Raw genomic sequence first — 12,532 nt, forward strand, 5'->3', positions numbered from 1 at the left:
TCCCGACTCCTTCATACTTTAGATGGAACTCTTGACTGGCTTGGTACACTGTAATCATGGCAACGACACCGCCTGAAAGTCCTTCGTCGCGCCGCAAAAGCCACCATATGCTCTTAGACGAGGCCATTGTGACGCGACACTCTACTCGTCTGTTCTTGCCCAAGGAGGTACCCAAGTCGGTCCTGGAAAAGGCTTTGAAGCTGGCAGCTCACTCGCCCTCAAACTCCAACACGCAGGCTTGGAGACTGTACATCGTTACCGGGAAGGCGTTAGATCGGCTGACGACCGCTCTGAAGCAGGAGGCATCTTCCGGGGCGGCCCCGAACATACCGCCTCTCCCGGAACAATTCAAACCTTGGCGCTCGGAGCTGGGCAAACTCATCTACGGTGAGGGCTGGGGTATCCCCCGGGATGATGCCGAGGCGCGACGCCATGCTACACTGCGCAATTTCGAGTTCTTCGGTGCACCGGTCGGTGTGATCGTATGCATGAGCAAGCAACTCCCCGGAGTATCGGCGATGAGCGTCGGAATGTACCTGCAAACATTTCTCCTAGCCCTGACTGACTTGGGAGTGGGAAGCTGTGTGCAAGTAAGCATTGCGGGCTACCGTGACCTCGTGAGAGAGAAGGTCGGCATCTCAGATGATCTAGAAATTCTGTGTGGTGTCTCAATTGGGTATGAGGACGAAGAGATGAACGTCAACAGAGTCCGGATAGGAAGGATGTCCGTGGATGACACGACAGTATTTGTGCAGGACTAGGCCGTTTTATCTAGCCCGTAGTACCTGAATAGTTCGATAAGCATTCATTATTTTTGAGCCGATATAGTGGCTCCGTATTGAAGTGCTGCCAGTAACCTCACTTCACTTGTTAAGGCCAATAAACAAACCCCTATCACTATACCAGAGACCTTCATGGTTTTACGCCTTGGATTACTTGCTTTTCAAGTGCAGGAATGAATGCTTGATGCCAAGTTCCTCGAGTGCGCATAAATCCCCTTGATAATTATAGATGACGGCTCCAGCTCCACTTCCGCCATGACGGCACCCACTTCTGATTATCAAGTTTATCGAGGTTTGTTTGTCAAATCGCTTTTGGTTCCATGGAAGTCGATCAGGGGTATCTCATACAGCGACAGAGATCTCAGTACGGCCTGTTGTACATAATATTTTCGTATCTTCTGTTGCTAGAAGCCCGCGGGCAATGTGGCAGCGAGTTTGAAGTCCCCATTTTGTTCATTTGTACACCGGAGTGATGATAACATTGTCGTGGTGTAATTCTGTCAGCAGAAACCTTGATGTCTAGGACCGTCCCGTCAGTTCGATTTCAAATCCAGTTTATCCCACCATTGGCTGTCCGCTGAAGTCAGCCCAACAATATCAACACACCCTCTAGTAGCCTCCATTTCATATTCATCGGCAGCCTCCCCATCAAGGAATACTTTCACTCCGTGATCTTTATCCAAAAATCGAACTACGCGCATGAAGATATCATCGGGTTTGGAGAAATTCGGTTTGCGTGCAGGGATGATCTGGTTGACTGGACCACCGCGTCGAAGAAGATGCAAGGCAACATCGTGGTGCTCTCCCTTCACGGCGAACCACAGTGGCGTGTCACACTCTGCTCCTGCGCCAACTTTGATGTCTGCTCCCGCCTCGTCAACTAGGTATTTGACCACGTCCAAATGCCCCCGTCCTGCCGCTGTGATAAGCGGTGTAAGTTCATGTAGATTCTGCGATCCGTCGTTGACATCTACATGGTGCTGTTCGAGCAGGATTTTGACCATATCAAGGGCGTTTTCATCCGCAGCCTCGAATAGTGCATTTGATAATGTTTTTCGCATCACCGTGCGCTCTGTGCCGATTGGCAGTGCCAACTTTAAGAATATCTGGAATGATTCTGCATCATTCTTTGCAGACGATTTAATCACCCCCCTTCTCAGAGCATCCCGGACTTCGTTTGACGGGCTGAACGCACCACTGTGAACTCGGAGGTATGATAAGAGCTCTTTGGTGATGGCCCCATTGCCCGCGTTTGCAGCTCCTATCACCGCAGCCTCGACCAGTTTGGTTTGTGACCGGCTGATCTTCGAAGTTTTCTCAGTCGAGCCCAAGTCAGGCAGTTTTGCCCAGAACATCAGGCTTTCCACCATTTCTCGGCTGCCGGACATGCCTGCGCTTTGCATTGTCGCGTGGTTTATCATATCGTCGATTGCCAACTGTTCTTCGACCATGTACTCGACAATTAATGAGGCGCACGCCACTTGACCCTCCAACGCAGCCACGTCCAGCGCTCCGAGTGAGACATTACCGTCATCTTGCCTAACCCTCCTTTTGGGGTTAACGCGTTTTGTCTCAAGTAGCCACAGAACAACATGTTCGTGTCCACCTACCACCGCGCGCATCAGGACAGTGTGTCCATCGCTCACGTTGTCCGGGTCCACATTGCCTTCTCGCACCAGAACCTGCATGCAGTCAAGATGGCCCTTGTATGCAGCAGTGTGAATAGGAACCAGGAGCTCATCTTCCTCATCGCTGCCAGGTTCCGGATGAGCCTTGACGCCGGCTCCGATCAACGCACCCACAACCTTGGCCCGGCCTCTCATGGCCGCGTCAAACAGGATTTCGAGGCCGCGGTATGGGAACATTTCCAGCACGCGAAGCACATGGTGGGCTTGTTCGTCCTCATCCGGCAGGGTGTAGATCCGCATTTGTGTCATTGGATCTCTGCCCAGAGTATCGAAATAGGACGGATCCTCCAAATAATTTTCGTGATAGGGAAAAGTGCTGTAGACCATGCCGGGTCCGGGGTCAGGGAGTCCATACGCAGGATCCTCGGGATCGGGCCGAGTCCTTGGAAGTGGATGGAAGGGGCCTATTATCTCGTCATCCTCATCGTCGTCAATAAAGCTCTCGTCGTCCACCTCCATATCCTCATCTTCAAAATCTGGATCCGTGATTATGGGCTTGTCTTTGCTGTGCTGGGTGACAACCGGTGTGTTCTGGGTGCTAGGCATTTCCGTCGAAGTTGATAAATTTCATAAGTACTGTTCAAAATAGAAAGAAGACTTGGGAACGGGCATCGTGACGATAAAAAGGCTGGTAGGGCTTCCGCTTTGGAACATGGTTCACTTATCGAACATGCGCCCTGAGCCCCTGATTCGAAGTACGCTAATTTGGAAGCTGAGTTAAGCCCTAGGCCGCCCGCAGCCTGGGATTTAAGCTTCCAGCGCCGCCAAACGGCGTCATGGCGCCGACATTTAGGCCACTATTGGCAGCCATCCGGACCACTAGCGACCGCACTGTTCACGCCTAGCTGCTCGAGTCATCATTTTAGTGAAATGAAGCCAATTGAACGGCGCCTGGTTCACAATGCCCCTAAGAATAGCCTCCCTGCAAAGAAGAGGGGACCGACTTATTACCTAAGGTACGTATTTACGAGCATCAAGTTAGGCGCTCGGAAAGTGATGCTGGCCGCAATCCTTTGTAGCCCTGCAAGCCCTGCAAGCCCTGCATTGGCGAGTATACGGCTCCACTGTGTTTCTTTCAACATGCACTACATAAGAATGGTGGATAGCCCGTTCGTTGCATTTGTAACGCGCAAAACGTCTGCTTGAGCTCACAGTTTTTCCTCCGTCGTACCTTATGGTTGTTGTTATTGTCGTCCAGGACCAGCACTTGTTCTGGAACGCATTTGATGGCAGTCTCAAGATGTGGCCGCTTTGGGAAAGTATGTTGATAGTGGACCTCTCTCACGTTGAACACGACAAACGTTTAATACCTTCAGTCCAAACACCAAGAAGAAGTTTTAAGTACAATAAATTACGCGATATCAAATGCAGTTAGTGTTTTCAAAAGCAACCCCGCGGGTCAGATTTGGTACATCGTGACAAACCAACAGAATTCTGAACTAATTGTCTGCTTATTGCGATGAGACTGCAAGACGTTAGCCTGTCTAAGGTTCGCGTCCTTGATACAGACCCTGCACAGGCCCTTATGAATCCTGGTGAATGCACTATTTACCACTGAGTTCACTTCGAACTACTAAAATCGTGAGCAATGACGTTTCCCAATGAAGTCTTTGATTGTTGAAGCAACGAGAGCAAAGGCAGGTTGAAAGTGAACGATAGTCCTACGATTCGCTTATTATCACGTGGTGTATCTTACTCTTTGCGGGCACTTGGGCTATGCCGCTTGGGCAGCTGCAAATCCTTCAAAATAGAGTGACGTGATCTTCCGCTTTGAACACTCAGGCAAGCTCTTTGATATTTGCTAGCTAAACGGCTACACAACTTTTCATAAGCACTTGCGATACCATTCAGGAATGTAGCTTGGTCTGTACAGCAATTCGAAGCGAGCTAACGAGTTCCATCCCGACACTCCTCGAAGCGGGTGCTGATATCAATAGATTAGAGAACGGGCAAAGTAGCCTGGACTTGGCCTTGTCGAGTAGAGATCAAGGTCTCGCGGCACTGTTGCGACATTATGGAGCTCGGCTTCAAGAAAATGACACAGAAGCCGCCATTGATGCATGAGAATCACTAGAGGAACTGGAGATACTACTTGACTATGGCCTCAATCCTAACGCTATTGATACTCGATGATCCAAGTCAGTTATTGGGAGTGCCTGTCTTAAAGTTGATACAGAAGCTATCGCGCTGCTCCTAAGATATGGCGCTAACCTCAGCTCAAAAGGGGCGATCAAGATGGCACTAGGAGAGGCCTGCAAAAGTGGAAACATGAAAATGGCCACATTTCTACTGAAAAATGGTATGGTGGCCGACGGACTGGCGAGAGCAGCTGGGGCGGTAATTAACGTGGCTATGATCGATCTACTACTTGACTACGGCGCGGATATCTCTGCTAATGATGGCGAAGCTTTCAGAGCAGCAGGTGGAGCGAGATGCAAAAAGGTTACGGCACGTCTGCTTGAAGAGTCCATGATGTCTTCCGAACTAACGAATCATCTCGGGGTTGCATTGCAACAAGCGGCGTGGTATGCTGGCCTTCCTTTCGTGAAGTGGCTAGTCGATGTGCAAGGTGCCCCCGTCAACCACGTCGGTCCACCATACGCAGTCCACTACAGGCGGTGCTTTCTTGGGAATTCGACGATGTAGACACCCAGGTAGAACTCATCCGAGTTCTGCTTCAGCGAGGAACAGCTGTAAACCCACCTACGACGTACAGACCCGCAGACGAAGTCGAGCGTGAAACAAGGTTTGCAGGATATTACCGACCAGTGAAGGGAGATGATTCTGGAACTTATGCAACACCTCTTTCTCTCGCGCTCACCGAGACTAGTCGGGGATCTCACCTCCATCACTTCTCATACGAGCTTCTGGCAAGCTCAATGGCATAGGCGGTCGATATCATACGCCTCTACAAGCCGCCGCCTTCTTCTATCCGGAGATGATAGGCCCGTTGCTAGATGCTGGAGCTGATGTGAACGCAAGAGGCGGCCGCTTTGGCACCGCGCTACACGCCGCCGCCATCAATCACGATTTAGAATCCGTTCAACTGCTACTAACTCATGGAGCCGATGCAAAGATATCGACGGGCAAGTACGGATTGGTGTTGACTTGTGCCGCCAAAAGCAACAGGTCCGGACACCGGGACCGCACCTTAGTGATCATGGACCTAATCCTCGAGGCAGGAGCCGACGTGCATTGTACGGGTGGCAAGTACGGATCTGCGGTGCAGATGGCAGCGAAAACTGGTAATGTGGTCGCATTGAAGTGGCTAGCGAACCACGGTGCGGACATTAGGGCCAAGGGTGGGCGCTGGGGAGATGCTTATAGAGCAGCATTGAAGGAGTCGAAGATATGCGGGCGCACTGAAAGGGTAGTTGTGAGTTGGCTTGAGCAGCATTATGGTAGACAAGGCTGGGATTAGGAATGAACCAGGGTATTCATGCTCCTGACCCAACGAAGCTTTTGCCTTTCCAACCTTCTCGGCGAACTCAACGAAAGGATTGTGGAGCATATGCGCAATATATCTGTCTCCCACATATATATGCACGCCACGAGACTTTTTCAAGTCTTTGTAGTATGAGATTTGTGAGAAAAGGTTGTAGTATTTCCTGGCCAAGCTAAGAAAGCAGATATGCTGTTGTGACACATATACCCCAGGGCTTCAACAGCAGTCACAAAATCAGTCAAATCATCACGCCTGCGTGTCTAGTATGACATTTACCAGTGTCAATTACCCCAAAAAGCAAGCCACAGACCAATATCAATTAACCCATGGACTCCCAAACTCCGACAGTCACAGCCCATCAACAAGACCAGCGCAGGAGAAGGCAAAAAGGTAGAAGGAATGAGATGTACTAAATCTTGTCATTATCATGATATATATACATGATCTGTCTATAGCTCTATAGTAACGTAGTGAAATCAAGGGATATAGGGCTCCTCTGATCTCGTGATATATACCTCGCCGATCAGAACGGCGAGGCCCACCGTCATGGATATCGCAATGATGGGTAGGTTGACGCGCGCGAAGTCCAGCTGCTTCACGTGTATGTGCTTCCGAGCGAGGATATCCCGCCATAGCATGCCGGCCAGCGATGCGCTGAACGCGGTGCTGAAGGCTCCATAGTTCACCCCGACCGCCATGGCATACACCGTCGCCCAGAACGTTCTTTGGGTGATGGGACTAGTGCTGGCATCGTGAATATCTACCCACGCCTGTATGACGCGGCACAACAGGATAGTAGTCCCGATGTTAGTCCCTGCGAACTACCATGCGACACAACTGTTAGTCCGTCTACTGGCTTATGCCCGAGTGGGAAATGGGTAGAATAGACTTACGTTGCACAGGATCACCGAGAGGAAGCCCATGCCACCTACTGCTCCTACTGTTCCCGTCTTCGTAACCCAGTGGTCCCAACCGTACGCGAATACTTGGATCCATCCTTTCGAAACCAGGGCTTGCACTAGGATGAACATACAGAAAGAGAAGGGAATGAGTGCGTATGGAAGATGTGAAAGTACCGCGGCGGCCGTAGGGAATGTCTCTTGTGACCATCGGTATCTCTCGGCTAAGATGGTTGTGAGGTATCGGTGGGGTTTACTTGACCGGCGCACCGGCCCCTGCACCTTCGTCACCTCTTTCTCGGAGGCCGGGAGGTTTTTGATTTCAGCCTCCTGGCTTGGTGGGTCCGCAAATAGACCGCGAGGTTCAAGATTGGGGTTCTCCGGGGCGATTCTAGGCTTCTCTGGGTCTTGTTGTAGCTCGCTGTCTGTGTTTGCGGTAGAGACCCCAGGACTGTGGCTATCGCTGCTGCGTATCTCATCAGGCGAGCTAGTTCTCGATAAAGAAGGCTGGTCGCTGGATATCGCCACGTCTGGCCCTTCTTGTGAGCGATCTAGTGGCTTATCATTCCGGTCGCTGGCCTGTCGCGCAGCATGCAGCGCCTCAACCTCTTTCCTGCCGTTTTCGGCGATCTTACGGGTCTTGTGCCGGTGCAACCAACCGAAACCGAGATCCCAAGACAGCATCACGACAGCTGCTGGCAGCGTGACCCAGAACACACGAAACTGCATGCTGGTCTGAGATGCAGCATTGAAAGCAATAATACTGACCAGTGTTGCAGCCATAACAATAGCTCCGAACATGGCGCCGCCCTTGTCCAGGAACGGGTTCATAATCTCCTCTAGTGATAATTGCTTGCCCTGATCATCGTTGTAATGCTGGTTCTCCTCCTCCTCAGCCTTGCCCCTCGCATTGGGGATGTTAGGATTGACTGGTTTCTTGGCTTTCTGTTCTTCCGACAGCTCGTGGATGTTGATCTTGGAGGGAACGAACTTCTCATCGTTGAAAATGATGTACAGCAGGAAGGGGAACAGCACAATAGCCGTGGCGATCACAGGTACTATCATGTTGGCGGTGTAATGCAGGAACTGAATGTTGAAAGCACCAGCAAGGACGAGATTGGTCGGGTTAGACGACACGAGGATGGCAGAGGCAATGTTGGCCACGGCGAACTGGGAGTGTATCCAGGCTCTCGGGTGGACAATATTACTCGACACTCTTGTCATGTAGGCAAGGAAAGCCGTGCCGGAAAGAATGATGGGGTCGTTTCCAATGAAACTACCTAGCACCATGAAGAAGGCATAGAGGTAGAAAAACAGGAGGTGACCGGCGCTGCCTCCCTTCTGGAGCACCTTGAAGGCCAGATATCTGATCAACCCGGAAGCATCTATCGAGATTGCGATGTATGCCAGGGAAAAGAAAAAGATCATAATGTCATACGGCTCAATGTGATTTGAAGATATCGTCCCCCCATAAACTTCCTCGCGACCAATGGCGAGAATTGCCAGTAAGAACAAGTCTGCGATCAAAGGTGCAGTGATGAAGTTTACGGGGAACTTCAGCACCAGTGGTTGAGCATCATCTCGATGGTGCTTCGGCCTCGGCGGTCTTATCCGCAGGGCACTGAGAAGATTCGCAATGGCATTTGCAAGCGCCCGTGGGAAGCGAATTGGTATGTGAAACGGGAAAAGAACAATTATGTCTGGAGACACTCAGCGGCGTACATCTCAACGGAAGTGACAAGGGTCGCCCTCGAGGCTTGACTCACTCGTGATAACGAATACAATGAGGGTTACGATGGACCGCCACTCCTTGATCTTCTCAGGGCCCGCGGTCGTGCTGTTCTCATCTGTTGCCATCTTGAGCACGTCTCGACACGGAACTGGTGAGACTTGTTGTAAAGTGGGGTCCCGGGTCGCCCAGCAGACGCGCCTTCGGGTCTGTGCTAGGGAGGCTCAAAGTTAAGTAACAACAACCTAGTTGCATGTGGCCGTCAGCATTTCCTCGTGTCCACGGGTGTTGTCAACGCTCGCCTCGTCTCACCTAAGTTGGCACCCAGCGGTCCCGTGAGCAAACAGCTCGAGAGCGATCATGCGCGGCCGGCGAGGGGAGATATCTCTAGCGCTGCGCTGCGCTTTAACGAGTCAGCATCGCTCTCGCTGGCGACGATGACGAGGCGTGGAGAAATTTTAACCTCGCCAATGAGTGATTCCGGGCCCGTACAGAGGGCCGAGATATGATGAGGTGGCTGTGCACAGTTAGTACGCCGCCGGTTGGTCCCGTGGTTGGCTGGTTGGCTGAAGGTCCCAAGCCGGGAGGTGCCCAGACTTGACCCCGCAAATGTCGGTCAATGGAGTCGGTTAGTGGCCTCAAGTCAGTGTGGCCGGGGTTACTTCAAGGTACCTGGCGGAAGAAGTGACTTTTGTGGTGTCTGCTTACAATGGTCGTTTGGCCCATGGAAGTCAAATGTGCAATTTTCAACTCCCAAGCGCAACCTAGGTATGCAGGAACAGTAAGTGAGATGACGGACAGCATTACTGTATTCACCACCACCACCACCACCACCACCACCACCAATTTTCTTCACAGCTTTTCTTCACAGCTTTCTGACGGGTGCTGGCGGGGTTGGAGGCAGCTTTTGGGGCTGCATGCGCACGTGTACTGTGCTGTACCTCCGACATCGTGGGGTACCGGCCGCGGGTACAATTCAGAGGAGGCTGAGAGCACACTGGGGCCGAAGGATGCTTATGCCTGCAGCCGTGGCCATCAGTGATCGAGCTTGACGAGATTCGGTGCTCTCAGCCGTGTCGAGCGTGTCTTGCCCAGGCTTGCTAAGATAGACACGGCTCTGGGCATTGGTAAGATGCTTGGAGTTTCAATACCTTTAATCTCAGCCATAGCCTTATGTTCTCCAGCTCTGTCTTTCTATCAACCATTCTTTTCTTCCAGAATCCCCACCTGCACCTTGGCATAGACACCCTCCACAGCGCTTGTCTACCGCCTCCAGGCGCCGAGGAGAGCAGGCCATGCCGGCGCTTCCTGACACCACATTGCTGACGAACACGCTCGTCTATCGGAACGCAACCACGCTTGACTTAGCCTCGACAAATGCCACTATCGCGGATGCTCTGCCGGTAGTCTGCGCATGGCCAGTTAGCGGTCAGTATGGACTGGGTTCGAGAGTGCTGTGAGTTCTCCACTTGATCCTGCCGCTGCCGGTCATGAACCCTTCGAACACGGGCCAGCGCAGTTTATAGTGCTGACCTAGTCGGGTCCTCGTCTACACCGCATTTTCCTATACCCAGGCATTGAACAAAGCTAACGGATGATAAGATACTATGTCCTGGTGGCTGCTTGCCTGGGTTTTCGCAAGGTCAACTGGCTCAAGCGGGCGTGCTTAGCTGCTGCACTGCTGCTGCCCGCTGTCGCTGCTATCCATGGCATTGTGCTCGCATCCCTGCATACCGATGGTACGTTCCCCGGATTAGAGTTCAGGAATCCAGACCGCTGATAGCATCGCGGTTCAGGCGCCGTCGACATGGACGTGTACGGAGCTTTCCAGCTATGCTCAATTGGAATACTGGCAGCTCCGGTCACTGTTCGGCTGTCTTCTACGTACTTCAACGACCGCGGTCGTAATATCATCTTCGTGTGGACTGGGCTCGTCCTTGCGGGCCTACTCAGCTTGACTGTTGAGTTCTACAGGATCATGCCGGCGAGTTGCGCATTTGATAGCCAGGGCAACCGCCTGTATCGTGATAACCCAGACGCATTCCCATATGACGACGAAGACACCACGTGTGGACTTGCCTGCAAGGTCGGGCCTGGCAATCCATGGTCGCCAATGCGTGCTTGGGATGGGTCAACTAAAGATATCTACGTGATACCTGCACCGACGGTGCTCACCTCAGGCACAGCTACGCTTCTAGCTGCTGCATGTTGTGTTCCTGCTATTCTCTCTCTCTTCACCATGTGGGATAAAATTGCCGTCATCAATTGGAAGAGGAAGTTCGGCCGCAGCTACGAGGACGAGCCCGATGCAGCAATTGAGGGGACCAATGGCGCCACTCCACGGCAGATGAGCAACACCAACGAGGAGATTATGAGATACGTGAGAATAGCTGTTCAACTTCCTGTCTTCGGTGCCGGGGTTATCGCCATTCTTGCACTCGGAGAGAAGAACTTCTTTAGCAAACCGGTTTCTTATCAGACAGAGCCAATGGCTAGCATTGGTGAGCCAATCCGTCCCACTCACTCTTTCAACCGCTGACCGTATCTATGCAGGCCAATGGGGCTCCATGGTCGCAACCGGACTTGCTGCTCTGGGGTCGTTACTTGTGGGCAGACCTGAAGATAATGGGTCTGAGTCAGGTTCATTCACAGAGGAGCGCAAATGCCCGCATTGTCATCATGATGGCCCGTTACTTCACCCTGGTGCCACTGGCTCTCCGCCGAGAGGTCGAGCCAGGAGAAGAGATTCCACAGAGAGTTTCCCTCGAGTCTCACTGCATGAGATAGGCACCGGCCTCACCTCCATGGTCACTGGGCGGTCGCACGCTACAGATGCGGGTAATCGACGGAAGTTTGCCGCAGCATTGAGCAAAGTCGGTAATTACATCGGGCAGCCAGCCCGGAAACGATACGACGTGTCCGACTTTCGATCAGGGGCAGCGTTGAACTATCCACAGATCCCCGGCGAGAGGGCGAGGAACCGGTCACTGTCTCGGATAGATAGAGAGTGGCGGTCGCCTTCTGTACAGCCATCCAGAACAGGCAGCCCTAGCTCCCGATATGAAGGGGATAACAGCTCACAGGGGCCGGACGGCGAGTCTCTGCATTCGCCACAGACACCGCAATCTCCATCATCAATCAGCTGGCCAACAACTCCTGCAAGGGCTTATAGGTCGTACACTCATCCAAACCCCTCTTCTGGCGGAGACGGGAAAATGGTCAGAGCTGTGCGCCGGCGGGACACGCTTGAAGTCCCGAGCGGCCAGCCACCCGTCAACGTAGGGCCTCCGCGGCAGACTATGTCTGCCTCTTCTGTCCCCACCATTGCCGTGCCCGCCGGCGAAGACTCACCTGCAATAGTGGTTTCGTCAGAGCCTAATCCCGAGCCTAAGCAGATTTCACAGTCCCCGGAGCCCTCCAGCCCGCCCTCCTCTGCGGGATCCTCGCCTGGTTACTTCGGAGCAAAAAACAAGACCGCCGCAGGTCCTGCTTCATGAAACCAAAGCATGGTGCCGTCTCATTCGGCTTGCCTCTCTAGAGTTTCAACGTAGTGTTTTGTTTGATCTGTGGAGGCCAATGTCGGCGCATCTCAGTCCATGGATCTGTTCATTCATGGACATGAGACCAACGCAACAGGCGTCATTTGGCGTGGTATTCAGATCACTGCCATCCCGTGATTGAGCAACTTCTTGTATAATTGGCTTTTTAACGACTTACGATGGATGAACGACAAGCTGCTGCGACGTTTGTATAGATAGATATCTCGGGGATACAGCAGACCGCGGTGTCTAGATCTACCTTTTGGCTTGCCTTTGATACAGTTAAACTAGGATTACAGTACTGGGGCGTTACGGGAATATTGCATAGCGTACGGAGGCTGGGTGGATGGTTCCAGAGATATCTTTTTTCAGTACTCATCACTCCTGGCGATTCAAGACAGCCTAGTAGTAGTCTAGACATCATTGAATAAGAATTTTCGCCCAAGCCGA

General features: G+C 52.2%; 5 protein-coding genes across 5 annotated transcripts; 3 read left to right on the plus strand and 2 right to left on the minus strand.

The window, feature by feature from the left end:
- Positions 1 to 56: 56 nt before the first annotated feature.
- On the plus strand, positions 57 to 761 carry JN550_003839 (uncharacterized protein; the record flags this gene model as incomplete). Its single annotated transcript, XM_049315287.1, has 1 exon — positions 57 to 761. One exon carries the CDS (start codon positions 57 to 59, stop codon positions 759 to 761), a length of 705 nt encoding a protein of 234 aa, XP_049174409.1.
- A 554-nt stretch (positions 762 to 1,315) lies between these two features.
- On the minus strand, positions 1,316 to 3,016 carry JN550_003840 (uncharacterized protein; the record flags this gene model as incomplete). The annotated part of the gene is made up of 1 exon (XM_049315288.1): positions 1,316 to 3,016. One exon carries the CDS (start codon positions 3,014 to 3,016, stop codon positions 1,316 to 1,318), a length of 1,701 nt encoding a protein of 566 aa, XP_049174410.1.
- A 1,689-nt stretch (positions 3,017 to 4,705) lies between these two features.
- On the plus strand, positions 4,706 to 5,891 carry JN550_003841 (uncharacterized protein; the record flags this gene model as incomplete). The annotated part of the gene is made up of 2 exons (XM_049315289.1): positions 4,706 to 5,074; positions 5,301 to 5,891. 2 exons carry the CDS (start codon positions 4,706 to 4,708, stop codon positions 5,889 to 5,891), a joined length of 960 nt encoding a protein of 319 aa, XP_049174411.1.
- Positions 5,892 to 6,391: 500 nt separating this feature from the next.
- JN550_003842 (uncharacterized protein) lies at positions 6,392 to 8,671 on the minus strand (the record flags this gene model as incomplete). Its single annotated transcript, XM_049315291.1, has 3 exons — positions 6,392 to 6,736; positions 6,809 to 8,514; positions 8,581 to 8,671. 3 exons carry the CDS (start codon positions 8,669 to 8,671, stop codon positions 6,392 to 6,394), a joined length of 2,142 nt encoding a protein of 713 aa, XP_049174412.1.
- Positions 8,672 to 9,838: 1,167 nt separating this feature from the next.
- JN550_003843 (uncharacterized protein) lies at positions 9,839 to 12,040 on the plus strand (the record flags this gene model as incomplete). Its single annotated transcript, XM_049315292.1, has 4 exons — positions 9,839 to 9,999; positions 10,146 to 10,282; positions 10,340 to 11,044; positions 11,097 to 12,040. The coding sequence occupies 4 exons, from the start codon at positions 9,839 to 9,841 to the stop codon at positions 12,038 to 12,040; spliced, it is 1,947 nt and encodes a 648-aa protein (XP_049174413.1).
- Positions 12,041 to 12,532: the final 492 nt, after the last annotated feature.

Source organism: Neoarthrinium moseri (assembly GCF_022829205.1).
Source record: "Neoarthrinium moseri strain CBS 164.80 chromosome Unknown scaffold9_Wmoseri_CBS_16480, whole genome shotgun sequence".
In the NCBI taxonomy this organism is placed as follows: domain Eukaryota; kingdom Fungi; phylum Ascomycota; class Sordariomycetes; order Amphisphaeriales; family Apiosporaceae; genus Neoarthrinium; species Neoarthrinium moseri.